Source organism: Micromonas commoda, chromosome 14, assembly GCF_000090985.2.
Source record: "Micromonas commoda chromosome 14, complete sequence".
In the NCBI taxonomy this organism is placed as follows: domain Eukaryota; kingdom Viridiplantae; phylum Chlorophyta; class Mamiellophyceae; order Mamiellales; family Mamiellaceae; genus Micromonas; species Micromonas commoda.
The window spans coordinates 95,287-109,182 of record NC_013051.1 but is presented as its reverse complement, the minus strand read 5'-3'; the positions used below and the strand labels follow the sequence as shown (position 1 = coordinate 109,182).

At 67.1% G+C, this 13,896-nt stretch overlaps 8 protein-coding genes across 8 annotated transcripts; 3 read left to right on the top strand and 5 right to left on the bottom strand.

Moving 5' to 3' along the window:
* Positions 1–2,414: 2,414 nt before the first annotated feature.
* Positions 2,415–2,774, bottom strand: SELH (selenoprotein h; the record flags this gene model as incomplete). Its single annotated transcript, XM_002505844.1, has 2 exons — positions 2,415–2,618; positions 2,658–2,774. The coding sequence occupies 2 exons, from the start codon at positions 2,772–2,774 to the stop codon at positions 2,415–2,417; spliced, it is 321 nt and encodes a 106-aa protein (XP_002505890.1).
* A 1,834-nt stretch (positions 2,775–4,608) lies between these two features.
* Positions 4,609–6,231, top strand: MICPUN_103998 (predicted protein; the record flags this gene model as incomplete). The annotated part of the gene is made up of 1 exon (XM_002506046.1): positions 4,609–6,231. The coding sequence occupies one exon, from the start codon at positions 4,609–4,611 to the stop codon at positions 6,229–6,231; it is 1,623 nt and encodes a 540-aa protein (XP_002506092.1).
* Positions 6,232–6,281: 50 nt separating this feature from the next.
* MICPUN_109437 (predicted protein) lies at positions 6,282–7,086 on the bottom strand. Its single transcript, XM_002505843.1, has one exon. The coding sequence runs from the start codon at positions 7,074–7,076 to the stop codon at positions 6,327–6,329; it is 750 nt and encodes a 249-aa protein (XP_002505889.1). The 5' UTR covers positions 7,077–7,086; the 3' UTR covers positions 6,282–6,326.
* A 179-nt stretch (positions 7,087–7,265) lies between these two features.
* Positions 7,266–8,171, bottom strand: MICPUN_63916 (predicted protein; the record flags this gene model as incomplete). Its single annotated transcript, XM_002505842.1, has 1 exon — positions 7,266–8,171. The coding sequence occupies one exon, from the start codon at positions 8,169–8,171 to the stop codon at positions 7,266–7,268; it is 906 nt and encodes a 301-aa protein (XP_002505888.1).
* Positions 8,172–8,344: 173 nt separating this feature from the next.
* Positions 8,345–9,304, bottom strand: MICPUN_63915 (predicted protein; the record flags this gene model as incomplete). The annotated part of the gene is made up of 1 exon (XM_002505841.1): positions 8,345–9,304. The coding sequence occupies one exon, from the start codon at positions 9,302–9,304 to the stop codon at positions 8,345–8,347; it is 960 nt and encodes a 319-aa protein (XP_002505887.1).
* Positions 9,305–9,685: 381 nt separating this feature from the next.
* Positions 9,686–11,527, top strand: MICPUN_103996 (predicted protein; the record flags this gene model as incomplete). Its single annotated transcript, XM_002506045.1, has 1 exon — positions 9,686–11,527. The coding sequence occupies one exon, from the start codon at positions 9,686–9,688 to the stop codon at positions 11,525–11,527; it is 1,842 nt and encodes a 613-aa protein (XP_002506091.1).
* A 185-nt stretch (positions 11,528–11,712) lies between these two features.
* Positions 11,713–13,082, top strand: MICPUN_109436 (predicted protein). Its single transcript, XM_002506044.1, has one exon. It carries the CDS (start codon positions 11,743–11,745, stop codon positions 13,042–13,044), a length of 1,302 nt encoding a protein of 433 aa, XP_002506090.1. The 5' UTR covers positions 11,713–11,742; the 3' UTR covers positions 13,045–13,082.
* A 55-nt stretch (positions 13,083–13,137) lies between these two features.
* Positions 13,138–13,659, bottom strand: MICPUN_63912 (predicted protein; the record flags this gene model as incomplete). Its single annotated transcript, XM_002505840.1, has 1 exon — positions 13,138–13,659. One exon carries the CDS (start codon positions 13,657–13,659, stop codon positions 13,138–13,140), a length of 522 nt encoding a protein of 173 aa, XP_002505886.1.
* Between the last annotated feature and the right edge of the window lie 237 nt (positions 13,660–13,896).

The following is a 13,896-nucleotide window of genomic DNA, read 5'->3' as shown; positions in this document are numbered from 1 at the left end:
ATGCCCCCCGCGGCGCGATGGGAGCTCATCTCCTACCCGGAGGGTCGAGGCGGGGCGACGTGCGCTCGGCTGACACCCCGAGGACTCGAGGTACGCACCCCACACCGCGACCCTTCGGCACCTCCCACGAAATCGAGCCAAAGCCCGTCACCCTCCGGGAGGGCCCGCACCTGACGTCCCAACCGCCTTACCCGTCCCCGCAGCTCGCTGAGCTCGACGCGAGGGTTCGCGCCCTCGATCACCTGCACCAGCTCGCCGCCCTCGCGGCGACGGGCGCGGGCGACGGAGAATTCCCCGCGCCGAGAACCCGCAAGCCGGACCGTCCCGGAAACCGTGAGGATGACGATGCGTCGGAGCCCGCGTCGTCGGATGCGGAGCGTCTCGTGGCCACCGCCGCGGACCTTTGCGCGCGCACGGACGAGCTCGCGGCGCTGGACGCCGCGTCGCTCGCGTGGGACGCCGTAGCCGACGCCGCGAGGAGCGATGCGAGCGACCACGCCGCCACCGAGAGGTGCGCGACGAGGCTCCGGGAGGTTTCCGCATCACTGAGCGCGCTCGCGGCGACGACGACGACGACGCGCCCGGACACGGACCCGACGAACGCCGCGATGGACCCGCGACGCGCGTGCGCCACGCTCGCCGCGTCGCTCGCGTCGAGGCTCGCGGCGCTCGGTTCCGACCGGACGGAGCACGCGTCGCGCGCGAGAGCCGTCGCGGAGGATGCCCTCGGGGCGGCGGGCGATTACATCAATCTGGAATCAATCGCGGTTGGATCGATTCGATCGCCAACGCGTTCCTCCGCGGAGGCGTCGCGTTCGCCGAGGTACGTACGCGAGGGTGCGCGAGGGTCCAAACTGACACAAAGTTCGACTCCAAACGTACGGCGGCTGGGTAAAGGAGACGGTACAGGTAAAGGGTGTGCGGCCAATCGGGTCAATCGGTCAATCGGGTGTGAGGCGTTGACGCACGGCGCGAGTTGGTTCGCCGGCGCGTACGGCGCGTGGGCGGCGTCGCACGCGAAGATGGGACGCGAGCTTCGCGACGGCAAACCCGCCTCGGTACCCCCCGCGAGGGATGGGAAAGATGGGACGTCTTCGGGGGATGGGACGTATCGAATCGAAGGGGGAATGTCTCCATGGGCCGAGTCGGCAGTTAAGGCGATCGATTCCGTCGCCGCCGCCGCGTCAGCCCTCGGGGCTCAATCGCCTCTCGGCACCGACGCGCTCTTCCTCCTCGTCGAGTTGCTGGACAGGACGTCCGGCGTCGTCGCCAACTGGGTGACGCACCAGCCGCGGCTGTGGCCGGGGTCCCGGACGGTGCGTTTATTTTTTTTATTTTCGTATGGGCAATTCGACTGACGCCGTGTTTTTTTTTGTTCGCAGGTGACCAACCTCTGCGTCGTCGCGTCCGACGCCGCCCGCGTCCACGACGCCCTCGCGCGCGCCGCCGCCGTCATCGAGCGCGTCGCGCGAACGGAGGAAGACGAGGATGACGATGAGGCGGCGTCGGGGGTTCAATCGGGGTTCATCGATCAGGCGCGTGGTCGTCATCAATCGAGCCGACGCGTCGCTCCGGGAAGCGAGAGAGTCTTGACCTCCGTCTCAACCTTCACGCGGCGAACGCGTCTGGCGCTCGGCTGCGCGATCGACGCCGCTTCAAACGCGATCGCCAAATCCCTCGACGACGCGTGGGCGTCCGCGCCCAAGGGGACGTGGGGAGGTAAAGGCTCCGCATCGGTAAAGTCGGCAAAGTCAAAGTCGGCGAATGGGGACCCGAGTCACTCGACGTCGCCCGCGGCGGACGCCGTTCGCGAACAGATACTGGCGCCGCTTCGAAAGGCGCTCGGATCGTTGGACCCGCGCGTTAGCTCCGTCATCGGTCCACGCGCGGCCGCGGCGGCGACGCAGGGGTACCTCGCGAGGCTCCTCGCCGAGGGCCCTCGCGGGGTTCGCGCCAAGCGGGGGGGAGTGGCGCGGGTGGAGCTGGACGTGGAGGCGACCATCGCAGCCGCCGGGGAGCCGGCGATTGAGGCCGCGCCGGTGAGCGGGTCCGGCGCGAGGAGCGCGATGAGCGCGTGGAGGTCCGCGGCGCGACGCGCGAGGGCGGTGGTGATGCTCGCGAAGGGAGGGGACGGGGCGGGGCTACCCGGGGAGGAGGTGGAGGAGTGGAGAAAAGTGTTCGCCTGACCCGCTCAAGCAAGTGGGAGGTGAGTTTCTCTACCACCTTCGTAGCAAGCTAGCTCGCGTCGGGTCGCGGGGCTCTGGACGCGCGAGAGAGCCGGGAGGCGGGTTTCGGGTCGCGCGGGGTTGGGGCTCTTATCGCCCGCAACTTTACCCCGGCGCCTTCACGTGGCCTCCCCCTCATCGCACGGTCCGAGCCCCTGCTAACCGACGCTCCTCTCGACCCGAATTGTTTTAAAGCGCAGCGAGGACGTCTTCGCACACCTTGTCCATGTCCAGCGCCTTGAGCTTGGGGAAGGGCCTGGCGAGCCCGATGAGGGAAATCACGGTCTTCTTCTCCGTCTTGACGACGAAGTTGCCCTTGCCGGGCTTCACGGGGTTGATGGACACCTTAGCGCCCTTGGCCTTCACAGCGGACTCGATCTTCGCGGCTCGAGTCTTGAACGCGTTTCAGGACTTGCACGCCTCTATGAGGACGCCGCCCTTGGGGATCTCGGCGGTTGCCTCGGGCTCGGCCTTGGCGGCGGGCTTCTTGGCGACGCCGCCCTTGACGGCGGTCGCCTTCTTCTTGGCTGGGGCCTTCTTAGGCGCCATGGTAAGTGGCGTCGTTGTTCCCAGATAATGACGTGGCTTTAGCACTATCCAAAAGCGAGATCAGTCTCCCGGCGGGTCAGGGCTCACAGCGCAGCGCGCGCCGATTCGGTGAGTCACGAGGATGTCCCCCGCGACGCTCGCATCGAACCTCGCGACGCGTGCCGTGCCGCCGGCGACCGGACGCCGGAATCGTCGCGCCGCGGGGAGATGCCGAGCCTCCGTCGCCGACGCCCACGTTCGGGGGCGTCGTCGTCATCGTCCGATCGTCCCAACAACCGGATCGGGCGACGACGACGACGACGACTCATCCCCCGTCACGCCGTCCCGCAGGAACGCGATCCTCTCCGCTGTCGTCGCGCTCGCCGGTGCGTCCAGTTCCGAAACGGACGTTTCGTCCCCGCCTTTCCCCGCGCCCACCGTCGCGAGCGTTCGTCGGGGTTAGGGTAAATCCAGATTATTCCGAGGTGCTCACTCGCGCCCGTCGTTCCTCTCTCCGCAGGCGCCGCGTCCGCGGGCGCGCCCGCGTCCGCCGGCGAGATCCTCAAGCAGCTCGAGGACCTCCTCGCCGACACCGAGGCCGCCATCGAGGCGGACCCGAGCAACGAATCCCTGCTCGGCCAGAGGACCTTCTTCGAGAACCAACTGGAGCGAGTGCAGGCCAACGCGACGTATCTCGACAGGCTGAGGCCAAAGGTTTCTTCGGGCGACGCCGGGTACCTGCAGCGGATCGTGCTGACCGTCGATAAGGACCTGTTCGACGACGAGGTTTACTTCTGGAAGAACGCCATGGGCATGAGGGTCACGCGCGAGAGGAAAGACGTGGAGGGTCAGCAGGGAGGAGGCCGATGCGTTGTGTTCGCCTACGGCCAGGAGACTTTAACTGCGGACGACGGCGGCAAAGCCGGCGTCGAGCTTCGCGAAGCATCTTCCACCCCCTCGGGCGGTAAGCGAAACCTGGGCAACGGCCTCGACTACGTCTCCGTGGCGGTCCCTTACGGCATCCGGGTGAGCCGCATATACGAGTCCGGCGGCGAGCTCGTCTACGGCTTCGGCTACTTCGACGTTCGATCGCCGAGCGGATACGCGGTGCGAGCGAGAGTCGCGGCGAGGCGAGATTCCGCCGAGCTCGTCGCCGTCAACGTCGCGGACGTCAAGGCGACGGAGCGTTACTACGTCGAGACGTTCGGTATGGTGGGCCGTGCGCCGCTGGACGAGAACGGGTACGCGCCCAAGTCCCCGCCGGGCTCACGTCTCCTCACCTTCGGCGACCCGAAGGAGACGATGGGTCTGTTGCTGCAGCCCCTCGCGGCGAAGGTTGACGCGGGAACGGAGCTGGACGTGGGGGATGTGTACGGCGGGGTGGTGGTCGTGACGAATTCTCAGAGGATGGCCAGCCGCGCGGGTGAAGTCTCGTCGGACGGCGCGGGGTATCGCGTGACGGTGGAGGGGTACGACGCGTGGGAAAGTGAGGTGGAGTCCGGGGGTAAGACCCTCGACGCCAAGTGGAACGCGCCGCTCGCAGTGTAGTAAAAGCGTTTCTGCGTTTCTCGCCAACCGTCCTTTCTGTTCGAGGAAAAATCGGTGTAACCCCCGCGTAATTTATGATGGCGGCACCTCGCGTGCTGCCCGGCACCGAGTCAGGGCGCCGGCGACCGTCGCAACGCCCGCGCGAGCGCCTCGCTCCGTCTTGTGCTGAACGAATGGAGGAGCGTCGCTCGTGGCGTGATTAGGTCGCTCGAAGTTGAGCGCGCGGGTGCGATGAGTAAAACGAGATCTCGCAGGCGCTAGCACCACCACGCCCAAGCGAGGAGGAGAGCGGGCGCCGGGGTCGACCATGGCCGATGCCGGCGAGCACGCGCCGCTGATACTTCGCCGCACGGCGAGGATCTCGTCTAACCATGGGTCCCCGTCGCGCGCGCGGATCGTCCTCGGCGTCGTCCTCGCCGCGCTCCTCGTCGCCCTCGTCGCGTCCACCGCCCCCGCGTCGCTCCTCGTGGACGTCCTGTCCAACCTCCGCGTCGACCTCTTCGGGGCTGGCGCCCCGCCCACCGTCCGCGTCCTGGTCAACCCGAGGGACTGGCCGGAGCGCGACACCTTGGACGTCGTGAGCGACACGTGGCGACGGTACCACGAGGAGAGCGGCGCCGTCGTCGTCCCGTTGGAGCTCCCCGATCCCGATCGGTGGCCGATGGGAGGAGGGTACGCCGAGCTCACCGCGAGAACATCCGACTTGCTGCCCGGCACGCGCCTCGACTTTCTGGCGTTCGACGCGCCCGACCATCCGGACCTTCCCCTGGCGGTCGCGAGGGGGAGGCAGAGGGTCGCGGCGTCCTCGCTCGGCCACCTCGGCGCGTGGCTCGACGCGCGCCGGGAAGACGGAGTCCCCGCGCTGGCGGTGGTGGACGCCGACGATCCCGGCGATCCGAAGCTACCGCCCATCGCGATGGCCCCGGCGGTGGCACGTCAGCTCCTGCGGGGGGGCTCCCCGGGGATGAAAAGTCGGCACCCGGGGACGGTCCTTAGGGATGGAAGGGTCCCCGGGGACGACCCCGGGGACGACCCTGGGTGGGACAAGGGGTGGGACGTCCTGTTTTTGGACAGGGGCACGGCGAGGTTCCGATGGAAGTTTTACGTCGTCTCCGCTCGATTCCTCGCGCGACTGCCTTTGCTCTTGCGTGACCACCCGTACGTCGCGACGACGGAGTGGCAGAAGGGTTTGTGCCGCGCGGGTACCCTGCGGTGCTTCGATTACTTCGGGGAGATTGGCGGGGCGTACGAGATCGCGTCGCCGCCGCCGCCGACGGGGGAGGATCGCGAAAACGGTCGAACGGTCAGACGGAGGTCCGAACACGCCAAAAGGAAGGACGAAACCGCGTCCCGCGTCCTGGGCTCGGGCGGGGACTGGCGCGACGTGGACAAGGCCGTGGCGTCGGTCGGCGCGCTGGACGGCGGCTCGAACGCGTCAACAGACGTCGTGCCAGTGCGTTTCTCCTCCAACGACAAGTCGTACGGGAAGGCTCGAAAGGTGGAGAAGACCATCGCGTACCACGTGCAGGATCTACCGGTTAACTCGTCGAATCCCGGGGATCTGGCGATGACGCTGGCGCGGGGGATGGCGCCCGCGCTGGACGAGCTCTCCGAGGACGCGTCCAAGACGGCGGACGACGTCGTCGATTTCATACTAAACGGCGTGCTTCCGAAGGAGGACGATTGGGCGGCCAAGAACAGGGCACGCATGGAGGAGGAGCTGCGGGATGAGGAGGACGCTCGAGAGCGGGAGATTCGGGAGCAGGAGGCGGCCATGGAACGGCGGGCGATGGAGGACCTCTGGTCCGACGGGCCCGCGATGGAGGAGGCCGTCGAGCGGGTGCGCGAGGAAGAGGAGGAGACTGAGGAGGCGGAGGCACGCGAGAAAAAGGCGGAGGCTTCGAGTTGGCTCGCAGACGTCCTCGGGTGACGGAACTGCCGTTTTAGACGCGTGATTGTTATTAGACAACTGAAGATTAGCGACATCGCATCGAGTGTCATCGTCGTCTATGTCGTCACCGTCCCTCATCTCCCGTCGTCCCACTCGTCTTCCCATTGCGTCTCGATGTTTCCTCCAGCCTTGCCCAGTATGGTCTGCCAGAGGATCGGTATATTCGCCTTGACCTCGGTGACGCCCCAGAAGCTTCCCTCCCGCCCGGGCTCCCAAGACGCGCTCAGCACGCCGTAGGTGATGCCGACGAGCGCGGCTCCGAACGTCGCGGTGGACGCGAAGAAGAACTGCCACGGCGCCAGGTCGAAGTGCGCCACCGTCTTACCCAGGTAGAACAGCGGGCCGGTGCTGAAACCCAGGAGGAGGGGCACGCCGCTGAAGATGGTGATTCGCTTGAGCATCCTGTCGGTGACCACCTGCGGGATGCCCTTGGCGGACGCGGCTTGGTACTGCGCCCGCTTCTCCTCCATCCGCTCGGCCGACACCGCGTCGTTGGCTTTCTTCTCCTCGAGATCGAGCTTCATTCGCTTCAACGCCGCCTTGGAAACCTGACCGGGCTGGGACGACACCTTGCCCCGCTTGCTGTACTTGAGGCCCGACTGCTTGGGCTCCGCCTTCTTTTTGTCGGCGCGCTCGGCCGCCGCCGCCTCCATTCCCTCGCGCCACTTGTTGTCCTCGATCGACTGAGCCTTCTTGTTGCGACCCGCCAGTTTAGCGTTCCTACCTTTGGCCGCCTCGATCACGACCGCGCTCCGGCGCACCGGCGCGGGGTTGGGGGCGCGGCCGTTCAGCCGCCGGGCGCGGATTGAGACCCGCGCGCTCATGAATAAACCCGCGGTGTGCGACGCCATCATCGTCGTGACGTGTCCGGCGCGGGGGTCGGCTGCCCGTAGCAGGTCGGGATGTGGATAGACTATCCATAGATAAAGCCAGTGCTCAGGATTTGCCAAGATCTGTGACGACAGTTCCAAGTTTCCCAAGCTACGAGCCTACCCAGCTAATCTCCCTCTCCCTCACGCCCCCGCGGTCAGCTCCACCCTGGTCGCCTGCAGCAGCCGCATGTCCGGGTGCCCCGGAAAGTCCGCGTCCACCACATCCAGGTCAACCCCCCGCGCCTCCTCCGCGAAAGTCCCCCGGTGGGTCCGCTGCGCCGGGTCGCACACAATCGCCATCGACCCAACACCGCCCCCGCGAAGGCATCTCCCCGCCACCCCCGCCACCGCCGCCGCCGCGTCCCCGTCGTACAGCACGTCCGCCGCGATGACGACGTCGAACTCGCCTTTGGGCCACGACTCTCTCTGGCCCCAGTCCAGCGTCATGGTCTCGACGTTAGCGGATCCGTTAGCGTCAGCAGACGCAGCGGCGAGTCTGAGCATGTCCCCGTCGATGTCTGTCATCACCACCCGGCTCGCGCCCGCCGCCGCCGCGACGCACCCGCAGAGCCCGAGCCCGCTGCCGATCTCGAGCACGGCCTTGCCTTTGACGAGGGACGGGCAGTGCGCGATGAGTCGGCTCAGGGCGATCGACGCGGGCCACACCACGTCGCCGGCGCCGTAGAGGGAATCCTTGTACATGTCCAGGAGCTGCTTGACACCCTCCGCGCTCACGGCGCCCTCCACCTCCGCCACGTTGGTCGGTACGTACAGCGCCGCGGACTTACCCTGGCCGAGGTCGATGGTGCTGAGCTCGGCGCCGTCCACCTCGCCCTTACCGCCCCCCTCGACCCTGGGCGTCGCGGCGCCCTTGCGCTTGTCGCGCTTCGATTTCTTCTTGGAGGCTCCGTCGGGGGGCGCGAGCGGTGAGTCCTCGCGCCAACCCGCGACCCTTCTCCTCGTCGCGCCGGGCCGGAGTCCGAGGAAAGGGGTTTGGGCTGATCGGTCGACGCGGACGCCGCATCGGAGCGCGCTGAAGGTGGACATGCCGGCGTGCCCGTGCGCGCGAAGAGGTCTGACCAAACCCTCGGGAAGCCAGGTTTTTGGCAACAGAAATTTTGGCTGGTCCGTGCTGCTGCTAAAACTCTTAAGTGTTACGTGTCAACCGACAACCTCTACCGGGATCTGCCCACGCCTACGCCTCCTAAACGAACCGACCGTCACGCGGGCACCCTCAGCTCGTGGCCGTCCTCGCGCATCGCGCGAAGCGTCACGCTCGTCCTGCACCCGCGTCTCACGACAGCGCCGCCTTCGGACCTCGTCTCGCCCTCCGCGGGATCTGCGTCGCGCGCCGCGATGCCGTGCGCCCATTCCCACCTCGCCGCTCGACTGAGGAACAACACGTCCCCGGGCCTCAGCCACACCGGCACCGTGTTCGAGTTGGTGGGGACGTGGGACGTCCCGGGTTCGAATCCCGGCGGGTACATGTCCATCACGACCGTCGATCGCAGCGATACCACCGCGACGCCGTCGGCGAATGCTTCGAGGTCGACGTGCGGCGTCAACCCCTCGCCAGGCGCGTACTGGTTGACGATCATCTGATTGAAGACGCCGGATGCCGTGCGCGCGCGGGCCAGCACCTCGCGGGGGAAGACGGCGGCGTCGTCGTCGTCGTCGTCGTCGTCCGTATGGTCCGCCGACGCGACGTCGTGTTCGCCTTGGGAGTCGCCGGGTCTTCTCGTCGCGAGCTTGGCGACGGCGTCGGCGAGCGCGAGCGCCCACCGCGGAAGGTGATCCCTGCCGAACCGCATCGCCTGGTTGCGCGCGCCGCCGGTGGGTGCGCACCGATCGGACGCCGTCGTCGATGGTTCATCGTCTGGGAAATCCACGAGGTCGTCGGCGCGTATGCTGTCCAGGAGCCACCGCCGCGCGTCTTCACCCAGCGCCTCCCTCGCGACGAACATCCCGACGCACGCGTCCGCTCCGGCGGGGGTCTCCACGACGCATCCGGGTCGCATCAGCGGCGAGGGCGGGGACGGGCCGGGGCGGTTGAGCTCATCGGCATCGTCGCTGTCGCTTTCGCTGCCGAAGACCTCGCGGATGAGGTCGCCGCCCCGCATGCCCGCCCCGTGGGCGCGGCGCGAAAGGGGCCCTCGGAGATGCCACGTGAGCAGCTCCATCGGGCAGATGACCGTTAACTTTTATTGATCCGAAGCGGATTTTGACACTTTTGGCAGACTGGGATTTCGTACGATTTGGGCTCGTACGATTTGGACCATGGAAAACGTGCGATTCGGCACCTCTCCCAAATCGCCTCGGCACGGACGGTCCCGTCCGTGCCAAGTCATCTTTTTGCCGAGCCGTCGCTTCGGACGCGGCGGTCACAACGCCCCTCCCCGGCCCAGTCCGAGCAGCGAAGCCGACTCGCCTCGAGCCCACGCTCGACGGTCGCAGCACGAACCGCGACAAAGCCTCGCGAAGCCCTCGCAGTCGCCCTCCGCGGCTCCCACGCGCCAAACCCAAAACTCTCGCCCGTTCGTTCACAAAAGCGCGGACTCGAGATGGCCAATCGTGCCTGCGCCTCCGCTCTCCTCACCCGGGCGACCGCGCCGTCGCCCCTCGCCCGTTCGCGGCGCGCGCATCACCGACGCGTCGCACCGCTTCGATCGAGGGGAATCGTCGCGGTGTCCACGAGCACCAACGCCGACACCAACGCGGTGACCCGCACCGAGACGGCGGCGCGCGTCATGATATCCGAGACCAAGTCCGGCATCGTCCAGTACTCATTCGGCGCGGTCCCGCAGTCGCGCTCGCGGGACCCGGCGCTGGCCGAGGAACGCGCCGCGCGCTCGGGCATGGACAAGTACGACGACAAGGACGCTTCACAAACAAAGAAGGAGCTCGTCTTCGACGTCACCCTCGACGCCGAGGGTGGCGCCAACGCGACGGGACTCGTGTTCGAGAAGGGACCCGACGGCCTCCTCGTCGTCGCCAAGATCCGACCCGGCGGCACCGCCGCGGGGGTGGTCAAGCCCGGGGACGTCCTCCTCGGATGCTCGCTGCTCGTCAACGTGGAGGACGAGGACGGCGAGTTCACCGAGGAGCTCAGGTGGCACGACGCCACCGCGCACGGACCCGAGCACACCCTCACGATGCTCCTCACGCACGGCGAGGAGATGAACGTGAGAACCTGCCGCGGGTACGTGGTCAAGCGCGACAAGGCCATCCGCAGCGCGTGGGCGCAGCTCGTGCCCACGTCCCCCGCCAAGGACATCCGCTCGTGCTGGAACAGGCTGCTGTACCACGTGGAACAGGAGGAGAAGCCGAAGAATGGCGCCAAGAAGAAGAAGGAGATGGCCAAGGACAACACGCCGCGGGGCATCTGGGGCGGCCTGGTCGGCAAGAAGGTCGTGCCGGTGGAGGACAGCGTCAGGGACGCGTGGGGCGCCATCTACCCGGATATCATCGTCCCCGCGGAGGAGTGGGTGGGCGAGGATGCCGTCGAGCAGGAGCCCGCGGCTGAGGAGGAGCCCACCCTGGTCGCCGCCGCCGTCGAGGAGTCGACGGAGGCGAGGCCGGAGGTCGAGGAGGACGAGGAGGACGACGACGATTACCGACTTCCCGAGGAGTCCATCGACCTCGCCGCAGCCGCCGCCGCCGCCGTCGAGGAGGTCGCCGTCGAAGAGGCCGTCGAGGAGGAACCCCCCGCCGTCGTCGACGAGGAAGCCGTCGAGGAGGCTGACGAGGACGAGGGATTCTTCGGCAAGTTCAAGGGCGTCGAAGGCCAGTTCGACGTCCTCGAGGTCTCCGTCGACTGCTCCCGCGGCGTGAACATGACCGGCCTCATGCTCGGCCAGGACAGATCCGACGGCCTCCTCCACGTCCGCGTGTGCAAACCCGGGGGCACCGCGCACAAGAAGATCAAGATCGGCGACGTCATCCTCGCCACCACCTACGTCGTCCTCACCCCGGACCCCAGCACCGGAAAGCCCGTCGCCACCCTCGAGTGGCTCGACGCCACGGACGGCGCGTCCAACGAGGACATCCAGGGCGCCATGATGACCCACTCCCAGGAGATGAAGCTGGTCCTGGCCCGCGGCGACGTCCCGAGTGGGCACTTCGACCAGCCCTCTCCCGCAGCGCGGGAGCGATGCTCCGACGCCGCCATCGGCGGCGGCGTCGCGCAGCCGGAGGAGTGCGTTCCCGAGGACGTCAAGGCGTGGGCGGCGCGGGTCGCCGCGGAGGCCAAGGCTGCGCAGGCGGAGGCGGAGAGGGAGAGGGAGGCTGCCGCGGTCAAGGCGGCTGCCGGGGGCAACCGGGAGGAGAAGCTGGGAGCCATGTCGCCCGAGGAGATCAAGGCTTGGGCCGCGCGCGTCGCGGCGGAGGCGCGCGGCGAGAAGTGACCGCCGCGCGTGGGAGTTGGTGCGAGTTTCATATCCTTTACGTTTCACTCAATCAGCACGCAAGCAAGCACACGATGTGTATTCATCGCCGCCGTCGACTCGGTTTTTAGCCACCAAAGAAGTTTTGAACGTCGCGTCGCGTCCACGTCAGCCCTGAAATTGGTCGTTGGGGGCACTCGAGCAGGCGCCGGGTTGCACGGGGTTCGGACTTAAAAATGCAGGCCTGCGCCGCTTACTGCATCGGCAGCGCGTGCATGACCGCCACGTGCTCGTGCTGCGGCTCGTTGGGCAAGGCGGTCAGCTCCATCTCCGCGCGCGCCGTGTACACGGTGATCTTCGGCCTGGGAATGGGCATAGCGGTCGTCATGCGGGACTACGCAAAGCCCATGATGATGGAGATCCCGTGGATAGGGGTTGTGCCCGGCATGCAACCCAGCGACGAGTGGTTCGGGCAGAGCGCCGTGTACCGCGTCTCCCTCGGCAACTTCATGTTCTTCGGCGGCCTCAGCGCGATGCTCGTCGACTGCAAGACCAGATCCGACCCGAGGGACCGGCACATACACCACGGCTCCTGGACCCTCAAGCTCGCCGCGTGGGCGCTCTGCGTCATCGTCCCCTTCCTCCTCCCCGACGGGTTCATCGACGCGTACGCGTGGCTCGCCAGGCTCGGCAGCGGCGTCTTCCTCGTCGTCCAGATGGTCATCCTCCTCGATTTCGCCTTTCTCTGGAACGAAACCTGGGTGGCGCGAGAGCACGTCGGGTGGGTCGTCGGACTCCTCGTTTCAACCATAGCGCTGTACGCCGGAAGCATCACACTCGTCGTGTTCATGTACCAGTGGTACGCGCCCAAGGGATTGGACTGCGGACGCAACGCGTGGCTCATAACCACGTCGCTCGTGCCGTGCGTGTTCTTCTCCGCGCTGTCCACGCACCCAATCGCCAAAGAGGGATCGCTGCTGCCATCCGCGGTGGTGACGTCGTACTGCGTCTACCTGTGCTACTCCGCGCTCGCGTCGGAGCCCACGGAGTACAGGTGTAACCCGAGAGGCGCGTACGCCGGGGACGGGAAGGCGTCGGAGGTTGCCAGCACGGTGTTGACGCTCGCGTCCGTCGCGTACAGCGCGGTGAGAGCCGGGAGCAGCGACTTTTTCGGAGGGGTCAACCTCGGCGACGGCGACGGGGACTACGCGGCGCTCTCCGGCGCCGAGATGGGCGGCGGGACGGATGCCGACGCCGGTGATGCGGACAGCGAAGACGACGTCGGCGGCGCGGCGTCCTACCCGAGCGGTCCGGTGAGCTACAGCTACTCGTTTTTTCACTTCATCTTTGCGCTGGCGTCGATGTTTTTGGCGATGCTGATGACGGGGTGGGGGCGGGACGACTACAAGGGGGCGGAGAGGGTGGACGTCGGGTGGGCGAGCGTGTGGGTGAAAATGTGCAGCGTGTGGGTGACCGCGGGTTTGTACACGTGGAGCCTCATCGCCCCGGCGCTCTTCCCGGACAGGGAGTTCATGTAGGCGATACCGGCGCCTTTGTAAAATACATCACAGAAATCAACGCGCGCTTGACTTCATTATACCAGCGGGCCTTTGTCGTGGAAGCGTGTTTGATTACAGACGTTCGCCTCGACAGTCCTTGCACCGAGAGCGGCGACGACCGTGCTCGCAGATTTCAGACCCGCCGCACTCCTTGCACCGAGAGCGGCGACGACCGTGCTCGCAGATTCCACCCCCGCCGCACTCCTTGCATTGAGAGCGCATACGACCACCGTGCTCGCAGATTGATGCCCCACCGCACTCCTTGCACGTAGAGCGCCGACGACCGTGCTCGCAGATTGAGCCCCCACCGCACTCCTTGCACCGAGAGCGCATACGACCGTGCTCGCAGATTGATGCCCCGCCGCACTCCTTGCATACAGAGCGCTGACGCCCGTGCGGACAAGCGCTGCACACCTTGCAGTTCGACCGATACTTCACCCCGTGCTCGCACGGCCCCTTCGTGGGAGGGGCTCTCTTCCGCTTCGTGCCCTTCTTCGTCACCTCCTCTCCACCTCGCTCCGTGTCCTCGACTTCCCCATACTCGTCGAGCGTCACTCTCACGTTCGGCCGCCAGATCGTCGTCTTCATCGCCATGAGGTCGGCGCGCCCCGAACTGATGACTCCGGAAACTTTAACTCATTTCAGTTAGCGCCCACCCTCGTCGCTCGCCGCACATGACGCCGGACGAGCGCCTCCTCGTCGAGGCGGTCCTCGCCTCGGACGAGTCTCTGGTCGCCGATCTCGTCTCCCGGGGCGCGGACCCCAACGCGCAGGACCCATCGGGACGGACCCCAGTCTCCTTCGCCGCCGAGATCGGCGCGGTGCGATGCC